The sequence below is a fragment of the Xyrauchen texanus genome, chromosome 16 (assembly GCF_025860055.1).
Source record: "Xyrauchen texanus isolate HMW12.3.18 chromosome 16, RBS_HiC_50CHRs, whole genome shotgun sequence".
Taxonomy (NCBI): Eukaryota; Metazoa; Chordata; class Actinopteri; order Cypriniformes; family Catostomidae; genus Xyrauchen; species Xyrauchen texanus.
Window position 1 is genome coordinate 287,794 of NC_068291.1, and position 19,975 is coordinate 307,768.

The following is a 19,975-nucleotide window of genomic DNA, read 5'->3' on the forward strand; positions in this document are numbered from 1 at the left end:
ACCTTGTATTTCTTTGCCCAATCTTGACGCATCATCTTGTGAATATATTCAGTGGTGGTCGTGTTTCAGGCTTCTTGACCTTCGCCATGTCTCTGAGCACTTGGCACCTTGTACTTCTGGACACTCCAGGTAGGATGCAGTTCTGGAATATGGTGGCATTGGAGGATAATGGATTCACGATAGCTTCACGTTTAATTCTTCTCGAGTCTTCTCCTTTTTTTTTTTTTTGCGCCCCAGTTGACTATTCGCAACAAAAATTTTGATTGTCTGGTGGTCACGCCTCAATAGTTAGCTATTTCAAGAGTGTTGCATCCATCTGAAAGGTATTTTTACAATATTTGACTTTTCAGTGTCAGTTTAATCTCATTTTTGGCCCATTTTACCTGCCTAATAATTATGCACACCTTGATCTATTCATTTTGCCACACCCTCCCTCATTACACAAATATATATAACCTCAAAATGATTGAATCCAATAAGCATTCAAGTTTATATGGTTTGGAGTTGGAAAATGTGCATGGAAATAATGATAAGATCAGAATACTCATTTGCCTATAATTGTGCACGCGGTGTACAGCAGTGATGTGTGTCCAAAGACGAGATCCACACAATCCATTTGTCATTGAATAATATCTCTTTTAATACCCAAAAAACAAGAATAGAAACGCTTTATTCTAATCACACATAGTGCAGATACGCTAAAGAAACCGTGCATGTTGTCTCTGGCTGATCTGACACTATTCTTAAAGAAACATTAGCGTTTTAGCTCCTGTTCTGCATATCAATTTAATATATGCAATTTTAAGATATCATATTTATTGACGGAATACATGGAATTGGTACATAATACAAAAAAAAGCTGTAATGTGACCAAAATGATGAAAAACTTATGACAATAATAAATGTACACCAGCACTATAGAGAGTAACCTGACTGGCTGCATCACCTCCTGGTACATTATCAGCACAGTCTCATCACTGTCATGACTATGATGCTCAAAATTGCACCCAAGACTTTCACCCACTGTTGCACTCCTGTATATGGTTGAGTGACAATAATGGGAGTTGATTTGATTTTTGAAATGTGTCAAATGAATATATTCACAATGTACCAAGTTAAAATGTCCTCTGAAAAAATAACATCATTAGCTGAGAGAGAATTTCTTCATATGTGCAAAAAGGGCTTTAGAACTGAATCTTTATCAATACCTAGGCTAGCACTAATGGAGATTGGTAAAGGTATGTCAATAGATCGAAGCAATACTCTTTGATCGATAATGATCAATATTTATGACCATGTTAAATTATATGTAGCGAACACATCTTTGGTTTTGTGTCAGTGAAGGAGCTCTTCAGCCTTACTGATGATGCTGTGGAGGAACTTACAATAGAAACACTGAGAAACACACTGACCTTTACCACCATAGACACAGAGAGGGACATGTATTCAGAATATTGCTCAATCAATAATACCTTTTTCAATGAAACGTTCTTCAAATGTTTCAGTATAGTATATTCAGAATGTTTACAATTTTACATTCATATACACAAGCTTACATTCTGACTCTTTTATGAGGGTTTTGTAAATACACCAAACTTATTTATTTTCTAGTGGAGATACATAGTGAAACGAACATTGTACCCAAATAAAATCAAAAAGCGTCAAATATCCATTGCTCATTAGAGCAACAACTCTATGCAAATTGCAAATCTTGAGGTTAAACATCGATATTATTTGTATAACTAAATAATGAAAATGATCATGAGAATTATGAAACAGCTTCCGGGCTCATTTTGTAGGGATCTCCGTCGAGAGAAAGAATAACCCGATGACTGATGCTGATAGTTTTATTTAAATTAAAGTACATTTGAAAGACAATGTGCTTACTGCGGAACTCTTGTTTGGTTGTGGTTTCTTTATGGTCTCATTTCACTGACGCACACCACTGTAGACTCGCGTTCACACATTCAAACGACGCGCGTGTGCTCATGTATGTCATGAATGCACTTCATTTAATCATATATTCATTAATTTAAGATGGAAAGTGATACGTTCGATATTCTGGATCAGGTTGGGTAAGTGTAAGAAATTACGTTTTAATGAGGTTTCACTGTTTAAACCTGAAGTGTGTCATTTGTTTTGGATTTTTAAATACTGTCTCGTATCTCAGTTTAATGTTTAACTATCAGTAACCCATTTGTAATTTGACTTATTAAAGAGTGTAAACAACACTGACTCTGAGCTTTCAAAACATTCATCTGTTTTTCTGAGCTTCTGACTCAACCAATAGTGTGAGTTGAGGGCGGGACTATCTGTTCATGCGACCAATGGAGGACAGCGTGTGTGTTCAGGAAATCTGTAAGACGCTGTTTATTTTTGCTTGGTTACACTAGTGGTGAAGAACTTACACACTTCAGCTTTAAAACTTTTGAATTTGAATTTATTATCTGAAACATATAAAAAATGATCATGCGTAATTGTCAGATATGATATTTAATAGTCATATACAATGTGTATTTACTGTGTTATTGTCAGGTATGATGTTTAATAACTGCTTTATTGTCAGGTATGATGGGCCACTGACAGATGAGCAGTCTTTGTTGGTGGTGTGTGGACGGGGCTTCAGCTCATCTGAATATGTTGATCTGATGAAGTGGATCTCATCCAGACTTGCACACATCACTGGTACACACACAGAAGTACCCCTCATCACAGGTGTGACACGCACGCACTCGCATACACATACACACACACAGACACACACACTCACATACACACACAGAGCATGTGAAAATGTATTGTCAAATAAATGCCACAGTTTGTCAGACATCTGCCAGCGTCTTGATAAGAACAAAGGTGTTTGTGTAGTTGTGATGTCCATGTTCAGCTTTATTGTCACTCAACCATATGCAGAGACGACACAGACTACAGTGCATAAACATAAAGACTAAAGGCTGAAACATACTTCTAGAACACAGATACGAGTGCTTCTTAACGTACGGTCCGGTTGAACATGCTTAACTTGTGTTCTTGCGTTAGAGAGTTGGGAACAAACCTCAGTACTCAAGGGGGCGATAGAGTTACTTCCATTCTTCTGTTCCATTAAACTGGATAAGTTATTATTCTGGCAAGTTGCTATAAATATATTGACATTAAGGCTGAAGTATGTTATTTCTGTGACACTAGTGCCTGAAAAAGGAATTGCAAAAATAAACAATGTTTTCAAAACGGCTCTCTGAATACACCCCTCATCTGCTGTTGTTCAAATTAACCATAACCCACCCACAAATCACGCCACTGGTTGAGTAATGTTGTTGGGGTGGGTCGCTCAAAACAAACAGGAGTTTTCATAGTGCAACTGAGACAGCGATTGTCGTTTTTGAGAAAATTAACCTGTGAATGGTTTACTTATGTTTGTCTCTGCATATTAAACTGGGAAAGAAGAAAGTACTCTCTTCGAACTGTTGCTCCGCCATGATAGTAGTTGACTTGAAAGTGAAAACTACAGTGGCCATGAGGTACAAAACAACAAATCATGAAACGCAATGGCAAGTCAGTCCAAACTTATTGTACCTACCCTTTCTGTTTTTACCTGATTGGCCTTGTGGATAATATCTAACCTTTTCTTTGTGATTGGTTCCCTGATTATTTCAAAATCCATGCCAAAAGCTTGACTGAAAAACTGAATGATTTGCAGTGGTTTCTCTCTTAGTAAAACAGTAACGGGACACCATATAACTCAAAGCAAAAAGAAAGAGTGGGATAAAGTTAGTTTTAGGTACAATATCCTCCAACATTGAAGACAGGACTGTCTAAAAGTCCACAAATTATACTCTAAACTTTGGTGGCATCCAAGCGTTCTTTCAGTGTACTTGCATGTTCTCACCAAACAAACACTATTAAATAAAAATACCAAACTATAAAGGTACCGGTTGCTGCAAATGAATAGATTGACTTATATTAGGTGAGATACAGTATTTAATTATTTTAACATTCCAAAGGTTGTAGTAGGCTGCCAGTGGTGTAAAACTAACTTTATGAAATTTAGTGATTTATTAAAAAATAATTGAATTCTGTGTTTGTTTAATTGCACATACTGTGAAAATCACATGAAGTCAGTCAATCTATCCATCAGTGATTTTTCATAAATAATTGAACATTGTGTATGTACATAGAATTGGACATGCTGGCAAATCTTCATAAGTAGTAAGCCAGTCATCAGAGTTTATGTTAGAATGTCAAGTCAGTTGAATGGATGCTTGGTCAGCACTTTCGGTCAGACACCCTAACCATGTGTAGTTAGAAGTGTCTGTGTTCACTTACTTCAATCACACCGCAAATACACAAAAAACATGTGACTCAAGATGGTGCAGGTTATGGCTGCTGCGCTGCAAGCTCCGACCCAGTATTGCAGTTTTTTGTTTGTTTTGTCTACAATTCTTTTTATTTTGTCTTGGGTGTCGTTTGCCTTATTGTCCACAATAAACTCCCGCTTTTGGACACTGGTTCTTCAATAGCACACCAAAAAAACTGACTTTAAATACTTCAGTGCCGATCCACTTATTTTGCGACAGCGGAGCCCTTTCTCTGGGCAGCCCGGCCATGGAAACGCAGCCGGAAAAGGGGAAGGAGAGCCGGTGTTCTCATCAGACTAAGACTTCATGCAAATCGACTCCCGCTACCCAGTATACTACTGGCAAAGTTTCAGTCTCTGGACAACAAGCTCTGGGAGTGTGGATCTCTTTCCAACAAGAAACGAGGGACTGCTGCATTATCTACTTTACAAAAACTTGGATGTCTCTGGATGTTTCAGACCGGGGTCTTTAACAAAGCCAGTTTCAAGTCAGTAGCAACTAAATACTTCCAACACATTAGTTTCAACACACGAGGGGACTGGGTTTTGGACCATTGCTACTCTCCCTTCCGGAATGGCTAAAAATCCCTCCTTCACCCACCATTTGGTAAATCAGACCACTCTTCCATTCTGCTTCTGCCCGCTTGCAGGCAGAAACTGAAACAGGAAGCACCCACTCACAACGATCCAGTGCTGGTCGGACCAATCAGATTCTACGCTACAGGACTGTTTTGATCACACGGACTGGGAGATGTTCCGGTCCGCCTCTGATGACGACATCGAGGTCTACGCTGATAGTGTAATGTGTTTCATCAGAAAGTGCATAGATGATGTAGTGCCGACCAAAACAATACGGATCTACCCTAACCAGAAACCATGGATTAATAGCGATGTTCATGCGGTACTTAATGTGCGGACCTCCGCTTTTAATTCCGGGAATGCGGAGGAACAACAACAAGCCAGTTATGCCCTCCGCAAAACTATCAGAGCAGCCAAGAGAGCTCTCGTGGCCGAAGCTACAGAGGTTATTTCACTCTCCGTCTCTGTAGTGGATGTAACCTGATCCTTCCAATGGGTGAATATCCGTAAAGCTGCGTGTCCAGATGGCATTCCAGGTTGCGTCATTGTGCAAGAACCAACTGGCTGGTGTTTTTACAAACATTTTCAACCTTTCTCCTTGTATGTGGCCCCACATGTTTCAAGACGTCCACGATTGTGCCTGTACAAAAGCAATCCAAAATCACTTGTTTAAATGACTGGCGTCCTGTTGCTCTGATCCCCATCATCAGCAAATGCTTTGAGAGGTTAATCAGAGATCACATCTGCTCTGTGCTGCCCCCCTCTTTGGACCCATTGCAGTTTGCCTACCGCAACAACCGCTCCACTGATGATGCCATTGCATCTACACTACACACTGCTCTCTCTCACCTGGAAAATATGTGAGAGTGCTGTTTGTAGACTACAGCTCCACATTCAACACCATAGTGCCCTCCAAGCTTGATGAGAGGCTCTGGGCTCAAACAGCTCGCTGTGCAGCTGGATCCTGGACTTCCTGTCAGGCAGACATCAGGTGGTTGGAATGGGCAGCAACATCTCCTCATCACTGACCCTCAACACTGGAGCCCCGCAGGGCTGTGTTCTCAGCCCACTCCTGTATTCCCTGTACACACATGACTGTGTGGCAACACATAGCTCCAATACCAACATTAAGTTTGCTGGCGATACGACAGTGGTAGGTCTGATCACTGACAATGATGAAATGGCCTACAGAGAGGAGGTGCACACTCTGACACGCTGGTGTCAGGAGCACAACTTCTCCCTCAATGTCAGTAAGACAAAGGAGCTTGTTGTGGACTTCAGGAAGAAAGACAGAGAACACAGCCCCATCACCATTAATGGAGCACCGGTGGAGAGAGTCAGCAGTTTCAAGTTCCTCGGTGTCCACATCACTGAGGAACTCACATGGTCCGTCCACACTGAGGCCTTTGTGAAGAAGGCTCACCAGCGCCTCTTCTTCCTGAGATGGCTGAGGAAGTTTGGAATGAACCACCACATCCTCACACGGTTCTACACTAGTACTGTAGAGTACAGAGTATTTTTATTGTATACAGTCTTCTTATTTTGTGTACATTGTATATTGTATATTATTAGGCATATATTGTGTTGTGTAACAGATGTGTAAACTGTGTTATGTGTAAATCAGTTGTTTATTTTAATGATCATACTGCTATGTTGCTCAGAACTGCACCCAAGACTTTCACCCACTGTTGCACTCGTGTATATAGTTGAGTGACAATAAATTGATTTGATTCGAAATACACTTAAAACCCTTAGATACACACTATACATAATATAAACAATTAAAAGCATTTGCTGGGTTTCTATCCAAATAATGTTATGTATATCTAACATTTGCGCTTAAGAAAACCTGAATGGAAATGCACAAACTCTCAAAATTCTCTTCAAAGTCTATGCACTTGGTAGAGGTGGATTTTCTAGAGTTTCGCACAAGTCAAAATGCACATTAAGAAGATGAAAAGAGTTCATTTACATGATAATTATGATTTTTAACAGTTTGTGCATATGCTTCTACTCCTCACAATAAAGCAATTCTTTGACCTTTACATTGGGAAGTTTTTAACCCACAGCTGGTTGTTAAAATGGGTCCTTACAATCCGCCAGAACAGTTTTGAGTGCTGGCACTACCAGGTGTACAGAGACTGGGAATAGCAGCTATTTCAGCTCTCATAATATGAGATATTACACTCATTCTGTGCCATCTCCTGTCAGGATTGAATAAAACCTTGTATATCTGATCCAATAGTGCCTGAAGTTATGAGTGTTATTCAGCTGCTCCATCATGACAAAGCGGGTTTCCTCCACATAACCCACATGCCATAGTGTATGAAATGTGCAATGATTCCCATTTTCTTTAGTTGAATTTTGAGAAATGCATTTGTAAACACAGCTATTGGTTGTATTAAGCATATATATGGGTCAATGACAAATAAGATTTTCAAGATGAGAATTTTTTTTTTTAAGCAAAACCGTTTTAAAATGCATTTTTATGTCCAAAAAATGTATGGTGTTGATTCATATTGGTTTTAAAGCATTTTAGGCAGCATTAATTCATTATTAAACAAGATTTCTGATTTTACTACCCAGAAAATGTCAGGTGGTGCGACCATATATTAATTTAAAATAATATACATTTAATGTACTTAGCACTACTGAGACTTGTATATATGAATCAATGTAGTGTCTAAAATGAATATCACATGGTAAATTCACTTTCTATTACTTTATTTATTGCCCTTTTATTCCAAATCATATAAACGGCTGCTTTTCTGTGTGTTAAAAAAAAGGACTTTTTATGTTTTGTTTTTAACTGTAAAAATGATTTGTATACGTTATATAAAGGTTTACAGTTATATTTCTTACTTCATTTTGCAATTGCAGTGGGAATTGATACATTTAAATGTAAATTTGCTGGTTGCTCCACCTGACCATGACCGGTCGCACCACCTGACATTGTGATCAATAATGATTGATATTCACAAAATAAAAAGAAAGATATGTCAATGAATTTTATTCAGTTTCAATTGGCTTTTTTATTTTAATCCTCTGACCAATTTATACTGTATCTCAATCATATAATTAAATTTCATTAAAAAGAAAGTGCAAAACAATACTGCATGTTATGATAACATTCGATCATCGCTTCTATAAATCTAGAAATTTAAAACATCTACAGGAACACATTTAAAAAACGAGAACATCTATTATAAAATGTCAATACAAAAAACGAAACTTGGTAATACATATACACGAAAAAATGTTGGGTTGAAAATAACCTAATTTGGGTTGTTTTGCAACCCCTGGCTGGGTCAAATATGGACAAACCCAACCGTGGGTTGTTTTAACCTAACATGTTGGGTTGTACAACCAACCCAACTTTATGGGTTGATTGTCTAACACATCTTATGGGTAGTGATAATTTTTTGCTGGGTTACAACAACCCAGTTGTAGGTAATGTCTCCCAATCCAGCTTGAAGCACTGCGCTGATCAGCTGTCTCCAGTGTTCACAGACATTTTCAACACCTCATTGGAGACATGTCATGTGCCAGCCTGCTTCAAGTCTTCAACTATCATCCCTGTTCCCAAGAAGTCAAGGACCACAGGACATAACGACTTCAGACCCGTCGCCCTGACCTCTGTGGTGATGAAGTCCTTTGAGCGCCTTATGCTTTCTCACCTCAAAGTCATCACCGACCCCCTCCTGGACCCCCTGCAGTTTGCATACAGAGACAACAGGTCTGTAGACGATGCAATCAACTTGGCCCTCCACTACATCCTCCAGCACCTGGACTACGCAGGAACCTACGCCAGGATTCTGTTTGTTGATTTCAGCTCTGCCTTTAACACCATCATCCCGGCTCTGCTCCAGGAGAAGCTCTCCCAGCTAAGTGTGCCTGACTCCACCTGCAAGTGGATCACTGACTTCCTGTCTGACAAGAAGCAGCATGTGAGGCTGGGGAAACACGTCTCCGACTCACAGTCCATTAGCACTGGATCCCCTCAGGGCTGCGTTCTTTCTCCTCTGCTCTTCTCCCTGTACACTAACAGTTGCACCTCCAGTCACCAGTCCGTCAAGCTTCTGAAGTTTGCGGACGACACCTCCCTCATCGGACTCATCTCTGATGGTGACGAGTCCGCCTACAGGTGGGAGGTCGACCACCTGGTGACCTGGTGCAACCAAAACAACCTAGAGCTCAATGCTCTAAAGACAGTGGAGATGGTTGTGGACTTCAGGAAGAACTCAGCCTCACCTGCACCTGCCCCCATCACCCTCTGCGACTCCACAATTGACACTGTGGAGTCTTTCCGCTTCCTGGGAACTATCATCTCCCAGGACCTCAAGTGGGAGCTGAACATCAGCGCCATCATCTAGTCCAGGGGTGTCAAACTCAGTTCCTGGAGGGCCACAGCCCTGCAGAGTTTAGTTCCAGCCCTGCTCCAAAATGCCTTCTTGTAATCTTTAAGCACTCCTGAAGACCTTGATTAGCTGCTTCAGGTGTGTTTAATTAGGGTTGGAGCTAAACTCTTGTGGACTGTGGCCCTCCAGGAACCGAGTTTGACACCCCTGATCTAGTCCATCCTCACTTCCTCCATCATTATCTGGTACGCTGCTACTACTGCCAAGGACAAGGGCAGACTGCAGCGTGTCATCCGGTCTGCAGAGAAGGTGATTGACTGCAATCTGCCACCGCTCCAGGACCTGTACGACTCCAGGACCCTGAAGCGTGCTGGAAAGATTGTGGCTGATCTCTCCCACCCTGGCCACAATCTCTTTGAATCCCTCCCCTCTGGCAGAAGGCTGAGGTCCATCAGGACAAAAACCTCACGCCACAAGAACAGTTTCTTCCCATCCGCCACTTGCCTTATCAACAAGGCCCGGTACCCACCCTGACACTCTCCACACTCCACCTCTGGCTCTACATTTCACTGCACTACTCTGCTCTTTTTATTTTATACTTTTAATTGATACTGCGTGGACATATTTATATTTATATTTATATTGCTTATATTTTTATTCTTGTTCATATATTTAGAGACTGTGTGAACGCACCTACAACACCACAACAAATTCCTTGTATGCGTAAAAAACATACTTGACAATAAAGCTTATTCTGATTCTGATGTGTTTCAAGCTGTTTATAAAGTGTTTGAAAGGACCATATCAGTATTTTCTGCAGTTTTTGTGAATTTATAACTCAGGTGTACATTGCATTTCTGCAGAGAGTATGTCATAGTTTTATATTTCACTACCTTCACTTATTGTAACTATATACAGACAAAAATAGAAAGCGTTCTTCATAGAGAAAGCATAAGTATATTTTCATTCTCAATGTTTGCATCTACAAAAACAAATTAAAATAGATTAATTTAAAGATGCAATTGTTTTAATGTTGATTATACAGTCCTATATTCTTGAAGAATAGGACTCTAAGATGGACAATGTGCTCTTTAAATTGTCACACATACCATAATAAAAAATTAAAAAAAAATATATATATATACATATGTAGATTGCACCTTTAAACAACTTAAAAGCTTTATATATTTATTAAAATGTATTTAGTATATTCAAAAACATGAATTAATATGACTTTTTTTAGTTGGTTTAACTGTAACTCTGGTCGCGACACCTGACATATTGGTCGCACCACCTGACATTTCACCCTCAATTCGAATCTAACAGGCATTAACTTGGATGCCTATACAAATGTTTGACCATGTGCTCAAGGTTATACATAATTATTTTAAATCAAATACACATTTTTATAATAACAACACATTTTCAAAGTTTTCCAGGGGTCATACCACCTGACATGATAAGTTGAATCAACCTCATCATTACTCAAAAATGTCAAATTATCTAATATTTATGGGTGGGTGACTAATCTTGTTACTGCATCAAAGGGGTCCTCTGGAGTCTTCTGTGTGATGTCAAATGCCGTCACATGGTTTTCTTAAAGGAACGTTGCATAAAATTGCATTTTTATGTCGGTCGCCCTCCCTGACATTAGTAGAAGTCAATTTTTCGGACAAAAGTTTTTTAAGTAATAGAATAGTTTTGAAATAGGTCTGATACACTATTTCCCTCATTTATAAGGAATTTAACATAAAATCATGCCAAAATATTTGATTAAGAATTTTATTGAGAAAATGAACATTTATATCTCAGTTTTGTTCTCTGCTTGTACGCTCGGACGGTCGCACCACCTGACATTTTTGGTCTTTCAAACACCAAAACTCAAAAAATCTATTGAATTTCAATAAAATGAAAAGGGTTTCTTATAAAGGAGATATTGTAGATCCATTTGATATATGACAAGTATTTATTCAAATTCTTTTTAGGAAAATAATGAATTTGGACACAAAAAATACATGTCATGTCATTGACCCATATACACAGACTAAAGACCTATATGCAGATATATTGAACGCAGCATTTCAAGTGTTACAGGATATTTAATAGCATTAGCTGGTTTGTTTGTCTTGATGTTTTCAGATGATCCAGACAGGTGTGTTGTGGAGCTCAGCAGACTGCTTAAAGACTTCTGCTGTCCGTATCAAGGACTCGTTTCAGCATTAGTCAACGGAGAGGTGAAAGACACCAAGGACTTCCTGAAAATCATCTGTATGTCTGATACATGTTTATATACAGTATAATATATGTCGGTCATTGCTCATGAGTTTTCTTTCTATATTTTGTCCTCACTATAAAACAAATTAAAAGGTAAACTTGGCCTAGAAAACATTTTCCTGAAACAGACACAGCAGTATTAGTAATAATAATAATAATAATACATTTTATTTGGCCGACGCCTTTCTAAATACCCAAGGACATCTTACATGTCTCAGAGGACTTAAAAATACAAATACATTTAAATTCATATTATGCTAATACATGTTACAAATATGACAAATCAGCAAAATGCTAAGAACGCCCGAAGAAAGCACTATAAAGAGTGTCAGTAGGGTAACTATGGCAATATAGAAAAAATGTTTTAAAGATTAAAAGCTTTAAAAGCTAAAAGATAGGTCTTTAACAATTTTTTTAAATGAATTGACTGTGTCTGCCTGTCGAATGTAAGAGGGAAGGGCATTCCAGAGTCTTGGAGCAGCGCAACTGAAGGCCCTGGCCCCCATTGTGGATAGACGGAATTTGGGGGTGACAAGTAGGCCAGTTGAGGAAGAGCGAAGGGAGCGTGTAGGAACATATCCTGATAGGAGGCCATAAATATAGCTGGGTGCAAGATTATGGAGTGCTTTGTAGGTGATGACGAGGATCTTAAAGTCAATACGGTAGTGCACAGGGAGCCAATGTAGAGTGATAAGGATAGGTGGGCAATGGGGCTGGTGCCCACCAGTAGATGGCACTGTGGTGCAAAACACATTGCATGAGCATTCATTCTTGAACTTGAATACAAGAATAATATAATGTTTCCACACACTAAATGTATTGTACATTCTAAATACTGTTTGTTGACTTTTAACAGCCATTTATTTAGTTTCCATGCACACCTGGATGAGTTTATTCTGAAATTGTTTACGACTAATGGAAGATTTCTGAACATGCTAATCAGTTATAGGCATCATTTACAGTGAGGACATAGCACTTTTATGTCTTAATGCAAAGAAAACCTCTTCAGTTCTTGATCAGAATTTTCCATTTCGTTCGATTGGTGATGGAATGTTTTATTTTCTATAGTATGATGCGTTATCATGCTGCATTTATTACAATGATCAAATCGGGATTTTCATTTGCATGTCCTTAACGATAACAGACAAGGTTGAAATGTTAAATATGAGTCCATTACACATCTGTATTTTGATTTCTTTTTTTTAATGTTTGTAAAAGATACCAATCTGTCTCGTGGCTCCGAAACTGTGTGCTTGACTAAATATGAGCAAATAAATTTTTCATATTGTAATATTGTGCAAGTAAACATGGTCAAAGTGCTTAATATAATATAATCTTTAAAAATAGTTTTAAAAGTTTAAAATTAAATATCATGGTCAAGAAACTTCAAGCGCTTCTCGTTTTCAACTAAAAATGAGCTCATTCATGGACTGTTGACAGAAACGGCACTGGCAAGTTCTCATTCATGACCGCTTGATTAGAAGATGTGTTTACAGTGCAGTCAGATGAGCCGTAGTAAAGATCACAAAATCATTATTTACAGAGTGAAAGACATGCATGTTGTTTTGAGAAGGTAGTTAAGTTGATCTGTGATATTGTTGTACTTTAATTCCAATTATTTTTATGAGTAGATGTTCATGTCATTGTGTTGAGTGTCGACTGGTGTTCAGTTTCATCCCGTTTCTTCATTCAGTGTTTTTGGCGTCAGAGCTTCAGGCTGCTCAGATCGTGTCCAGTAAAGCAGTGACGGATGAAGACGTTCAGGAGGAGGACACATCTCTTCAGGATCTCCGAGTGATTTGTGAAACTCTGAAACTTCCAGATCCAGACAAACATGAGACCAGAGGCACATTTACTGCCATAGAGAGTCAAGTACATCAGATGTTATTTAATGTGTTTAATATAATTATAGATTATAGCCATTGATTATAGTACTTTTCTCATGCATTCTTACTGTACAGATCTGCTGTTTACACTACAGCAGTTGTTGTAAATAAATGTTTAATGCCTTTTATGTTTTCATGAAACTCTATTTTCATGTGTTTCCATGAATATTTCAGCTGAGTATTTTAATAAAGCAGCTTCCAGAAACACACATTGGAAATCCAGCATTGAAAAGCTGTCTTGATGCTCATAAATGGGTGAGATTTGATTCTTTTCACAGGAGGCTTTCAGTCTGTTTACTTCATGTATTTTTTCTGGGGGAAAAAAGTTTGTTAACAAAGTAATCATAGGTTTATTATAAGCTCTAAATGTAAAATGCTTTTATATCTGACAATGTCCTAAAATATTTTTAAAATAATGTACGCAAAAGCTTCTGTCTTAGTCAAATGTCATATGGTTTGTTGTGTGTTTGTTCAGAGTCAGTTGGAGAAGATAAACAGTGTTTTATCTGCGGAATACGAGTGTCGACGACGGATGCTCATCAAACGTCTGGATGTGACCGTGCAGTCCTTCAGCTGGTCTGACAGAGCAAAGGCACGTAGAGTTCTGTTTCAACATCACATTCACTCTGTTCAGAATGTAGTAGTAATAGTTCACTACTTACAGAATACTGTGCACTTTACAAACTTAAAACAAAGTGAAACAGTCAGAGGTGATTCTAGGGCACCGGGAGCCCTAGCAAAAAAAATGGGCCCTATCATTTAAGAACAATCATTATTTTTTGCAACATATACAGTTGGAAGTCAGAAGTTTAAATACACTTAGATTAAAGTCATTGAAACTCATTTTTTAACCACTCCACAGATTTAATATTAGCAAACTATAGTTTTGGCAAGTCAATTAGGACATCTTCTTTGTGCATGACACAAGTAATTTTTCCAACAGTTGTTTACAGACAGATCGTTTCACTTTTAATTGACTATATCACAATTCCAGTGGGTCAGAACTTTACAAACACTGAGTTAACTGTGCCTTTAAGCAGCTTGGAAAATTCCAGAAAATGATGTCAAGCCTTTAGCCAATTATCTTCTGATAGGAGGTTTACTGAATTGGAGGTGTGCCTGTGGATGTATTTTAAGGCCTACCTGCAAACTCAGTGCCTCTTTGCTTCACATCATGGGAAAATCAAAAGAGATCAGCCAAGACCTCCGAAAAAACATTATGGACCTCCACAAGTCTGGTTCATCCTTGGGAGCAATTTCCAAATGCCTGAAGGTACCACGTTCATCTGTACAAAAAAATAGTATGCAAGTATAAACACCATGTGACCACACACCCATCATACCGCTCAGGAAGGAGACGCATTCTGTCTCCTAGAGATGAAATCAATCCCAGAACAACAGCAAAGAACGTTGTGAAGATGCTGGAGGAAATTGGTAGACAAGTATCTATATCCACAGCAAAACGAGTCCTATAACAACATAACCTGAAAGGACACTTTGGTTATACCCTACACTTTAAGTCAAGTCATTATTATTTGTATAGCGCATATTATTAAAAATGAATATTAATATAATAAAATAGATAATATTATTTCACAACACACATGGTTTCAAATCGGCATTACAGAAGATCAGGCATTAACAGAAGATAAAAATATAATGTCTGTAATGTCGATGAGTCATCATTGTGTAGTTTGATTAAATATGATTGTTTATCGTATTTAAAAATAAGTAATTAAATAATAATTGTATTAATAACCCCAGTGAGCAGCTGAAGGCGACTGTGGCAAGGAACACAAAACTCCATAAGATGTTGATTAATGGAGAAAAATAACCTTGGGAGAAACCAGACTTACTGTGGGGGCCAGTTCCCCTCTGACTAACATCATGAATATAATGTAAATATTACTCATGTATAGTTCAAGTCATGGTTTAAAATGATTAAACTACAGTGCATCCGGAAAGTTTTCATAGTGCTTCACTTTTTCCACATTTTGTTATGTTACAGCTTTATTCCAAAATTCATTAAATTCATTATTTTCCTCAAAATTCTACAAACAATACCCCATAATGACAACGTGAAAGAAGTTTGTTTGAAATCTTTGTAAATGTATTAAAAATAAAAACGAAAAAAAATCACATGTACATAAGTACTCACAGCCTTTGCCATGACACTCAAAATTGAGCTCAGGTGCATCCTGTTTCCACTGATCATCCTTGAGATGTTTCTACAACTTGACTGGAGTCCACCTGTGGTAAATACAGTTGATTGGAAAGGCACACACCTGTCTATATAAGGTCCCACAGTTAACAGTGCATGTCAGAACACAAGCCATGAAGTCCAAGGAATTGTCTGTAGACCTCAGAGACAGGATTGTATCGAGGCACAAATCTGGGGAAGGGTACAGAAAAATGTCTGCAGCATTGAAGGTCCCAATGAGCACAGTGGCCTCCATCGTCTGTAAATGGAAGAAGTTTGGAACCAACAGGACTCTTCCTAGAGCTGGCCGCCTGGCTAAACTGAGCGATTGGGGGAGAAGGGCCTTAGTCAGGGAGGTGACCAAGAACCCGATGGTCACTCTGACAGAGCTCCAACATTTCTCTGTGGAAAGAGGAGAACCTTCCAGAAGAACAAGGCCTGAATGGCAAGCGTCATGTCTGGAGGAAACCAGGCACTGCTCATCACCTGGCCAATACTATACTTAGAGTGAAGCATGGTGGTGGCAGCATCATGCTGTGGGGATGTTTTTCAGCGGCAGGAACTGGGAGACTAGTCAGGATTGAGGGAAAGATGAATGCAGCAATGTACAGAGACATCCTTGATGAAAACCTGCTCCAGAGTGCTCTGGACCCCAGACTGGGGCGAAGGTTCATCTTCCAACAGGACAATGACCCTAAGCACACAGCCAAGATAACAAAGGAGAGGCTATGGGACAACTCTGTGAATGTCCTTGAGTGGCCCATTCAGAGCCCAGACTTGAACCCGATTGAACATCTCTGGAGAGATCTGAAAATGGCTGTGCACCGACACTCCCCATCCAATCTGATGGAGTTTGAGAGGTCCTGCAAAGAAGAATGGGAGAAACTGCCCAAAAATAGGTGTGCCAAGCTTGTAGCATCATACACAAAAAGACTTGAGGCTGTAGTTGGTGCAAAGGTGCTTCTACAAAGTATTGAGCAAAGGCTGTGAGTACTTATGTACATGTGATTTATTTTTCTTTGTTTTTTTTTTTATAAATTTGCAAAGATTTCAAACAAACTTCTTTCACGTTGTCATTATGGGGTATTGTTTGTAGAATTTTTAGGAAAATAATGAATTTAATCAAAATGTGGAAAAAGTGAAGCGCTGTGAATACTTTATGGATGTGCTGTTAGTAAGTGTTAAGGGTCAGTGTTTAAACATAGATTTTGTATGAACAAATCTTCCTTCAAGATGTCCCCTGGGATTTTTAATGACCACAGAGTGTCAGAACCTCGGTTTAACGTCTCATCAAAAAGACGGTGATTTTACAGTATAGTGTCCCCGTCACTATAGAAGGGCATTAGCACCCACACAGACCAGAGGATGAGCACCCCCTGCTTGCCTCCCAAATACCACTTCCAGCAGCAACCTTAGTTTTTCCCAGGAGGACTCCCATCCTGGTACTGACCAGGTCTAACCCTTCTTCGCTTTAGTGGGCAGTCGGTCTTGAGCTACAGGGTGATCTGGCAGCTGGCATAAAAAAGCCGGACTACAGTTTGCAAGTGCAAAAGATCTTACTTTTTGGAGAAATGTCCTCATGACCAGATTAAATAAAAATGTTACTGTTTGTCCATAATGACATCATTATATTTGGAGGAAAAAGGGTGAGGCTTGCAAGACTAAGAACAGCATCCCAACCGTGAAGCATGGGGGTGCAGCATCATGTTGTGGGGGTGTTTGCTGCAGGAGGGACTGGAGCACTACACAAAATAGATGGCACCATGATGAAGGAAAATGATGTGGATATACTGAAGCAAAATCTCAAGACATCAGACAGGAAGTTAAAGCTCAGTCGCAAATGGGTCTTCCAAATGGACAATGACCCCAAGCATACCTCCAAATTTGTGGCAAAATGGTTTAAGGACAACAAAGTCAAGATATTGGAGTGGCCATCACAAAGTCCTGACCCCGATAGATCATTTGTGGGCAGAACTGAAAAAACATGTGTGACCAAGGAGGCCTACAAACCTGACTCAGTTACACCAGTTCTGTCTGGAGGAATGGGACACAATTCCAGCAACTTATTCTGAGAAGCTTGTGGAAGGATACCCAAAACATTTGATCCAAGTTAATCAATTTAAAGTCAATGCTACCAAATACTAACAAAGTGTGTGTCAACTTCTGACCCACTGGGAATGTGATGAAATAAATAAAAGCTGAAATAAATCATTCTCTCTACTATATTCTGACATTTCACATTCTTAAAATAAAGTAGTGATCCTAACTGACCTACGACAGGGAATGTTTTCTGCCATTAAATATAAGGAATTGTGAAAAACTGAGTTTAAATGTATTTGGCTAAAGTGTATGTAAACTTCAGACTTCAACTGTACCTGGAATTGCCAGCTTTTGAATCTACATCGCACAACAACTCCTGAAAAATAAATGAGCTTATCCAAATTAGAAGTTGCTTAGCTAAACTTGACAAATACAAATTAACCTATGAAGTGTCTTTCTCTCTTTCTGTATATATGTGACACCCCATATGAGAGTTTAATAGTACTCTTGATTCAGATCGGTTTGAGGAAAAGAAATGTGAAGTAAACATATGAGAATCCATAAAATTGTCTCTAATTGCACACATTTCTACTACAACTTCTAATGGAATTTTGTTAACTGAAGCCTCGAAATGACAAAAATACGAGAGCTTACCCGCTTTAGTGGACGTGAGTCTTTATTACGTTTATTTCTCAATCTCATTTAGATTTTGCTTGTCATAAATTTACGTTAAGGAATTATTCTCAATGTAGAATTTCTATCAAAAAAAGTGGTGAAATACAGTGAGGAAAATAAGTATTTGAACACCCTGCTATTTTGCATGTTCTCCCACTTAGAAATCATGGAGGGGTCTGAAATTGTCATCGTAGGTGCATGTGCACTGTGAGAGACATAATCTAAAAAAAAAAATCCAGAAATCACAATGTATGATTTTTTAACTATTTATTTGTATGATACAGCTGCAAATAAGTATTTGAACACCTGAGAAAATCAATGTTAATATTTGGTACAGTAGCCTTTGTTTGCAATTACAGAGGTCAAATGTTTCCTGTAGTTTTTCACCAGGTTTGCACACACTGCAGGAGGGATTTTGGCCCACTCCTCCACACAGATCTTCTCTAGATCAGTCAGGTTTCTGGGCTGTCGCTGAGAAACACGGAGTTTGAGCTCCCTCCAAAGATTCTCTATTGGGTTTAGGTCTGGAGACTGGCTAGGCCACGCCAGAACCTTGATATGCTTCTTACAGAGCCACTCCTCGGTTATCCTGGCTGTGTGCTTCGGTCATTGTCATGTTGGAAGACCCAGCCTCGACCCATCTTCAATGCTCTAACTGAGGGAAGGAGGTTGTTCCCCAAATTCTCGCAATACATGGCCCCGGTCATCCTCTCCTTAATACAGTGCAGTCAGCCCTGTCCCATGTGCAGAAAAACACCCCCAAAGCATGATGCTACCACCCCCATGCTTCACAGTAGGGATGGTGTTCTTGGGATGGTACTCATCATTCTTCTTCCTCCAAACACGGTTAGTGGAATTATGACCAAAAAGTTCTATTTTGGTCTCATCTGACCACATGACTTTCTCCCATGACTCCTCTGGATCATCCAAATGGTCATTGGCAAACTTAAGACGGGCCTTGACATGTGCTGGTTTAAGCAGGGGAACCTTCCGTGCCATGCATGATTTCAAACCATGACGTCTTAGTGTATTACCAACAGTAACCTTGGAAACGGTGGTCCCAGCTCTTTTCAGGTCATTGACCAGCTCCTCCCGTGTAGTTCTGGGCTGATTTCTCAACTTTCTTAGGATCATTGAGTCCCCACGAGGTGAGATCTTGCATGGAGCCCCAGTCCGAGGGAGATTGACAGTCATGTTTAGCTTCTTCCATTTTCTAATGATTGCTCCAACAGTGGACCTTTTTTCACCAAGCTGCTTGGCAATTTCCCGTAGCCCTTTCCAGCCTTGTGGAGGTGTACAATTTTGTCTCTAGTGTCTTTGGACAGCTCTTTGGTCTTGGCCATGTTAGTAGTTGGATTCTTACTGATTGTATGGGGTGGACAGGTGTCTTTATGCAGCTAACGACCTCAAACAGGTGCATCTAATTTAGGATAATAAATGGAGTGGAGGTGGACATTTTAAAGGCAGACTAACAGGTCTTTGAGGGTCAGAATTCTAGCTGATAGACAGGTGTTCAAATACTTATTTGCAGCTGTATCATACAAATAAATATTTAAAAAATCATACATTGTGATTTCTGGATTTTTGTTTTTAGATTATGTCTCTCACA

General features: G+C 39.2%; 1 protein-coding gene across 1 annotated transcript in view; it reads left to right on the top strand.

Moving 5' to 3' along the window:
• The first annotated feature begins 1,938 nt into the window (after window positions 1-1,938).
• The window catches only part of fam98b (family with sequence similarity 98 member B), a 30,864-nt gene continuing 12,827 nt past the window's right edge, over window positions 1,939-19,975 (top strand). The window contains exons 1-6 of the mRNA XM_052145719.1: window positions 1,939-2,075; window positions 2,567-2,715; window positions 11,431-11,559; window positions 13,259-13,437; window positions 13,626-13,706; window positions 13,927-14,043. Coding sequence (XP_052001679.1) covers window positions 2,038-2,075; window positions 2,567-2,715; window positions 11,431-11,559; window positions 13,259-13,437; window positions 13,626-13,706; window positions 13,927-14,043 — 693 coding nt within the window. The 5' untranslated portion in view covers window positions 1,939-2,037. The remainder of the gene's footprint in view (window positions 2,076-2,566; window positions 2,716-11,430; window positions 11,560-13,258; window positions 13,438-13,625; window positions 13,707-13,926; window positions 14,044-19,975) is intronic.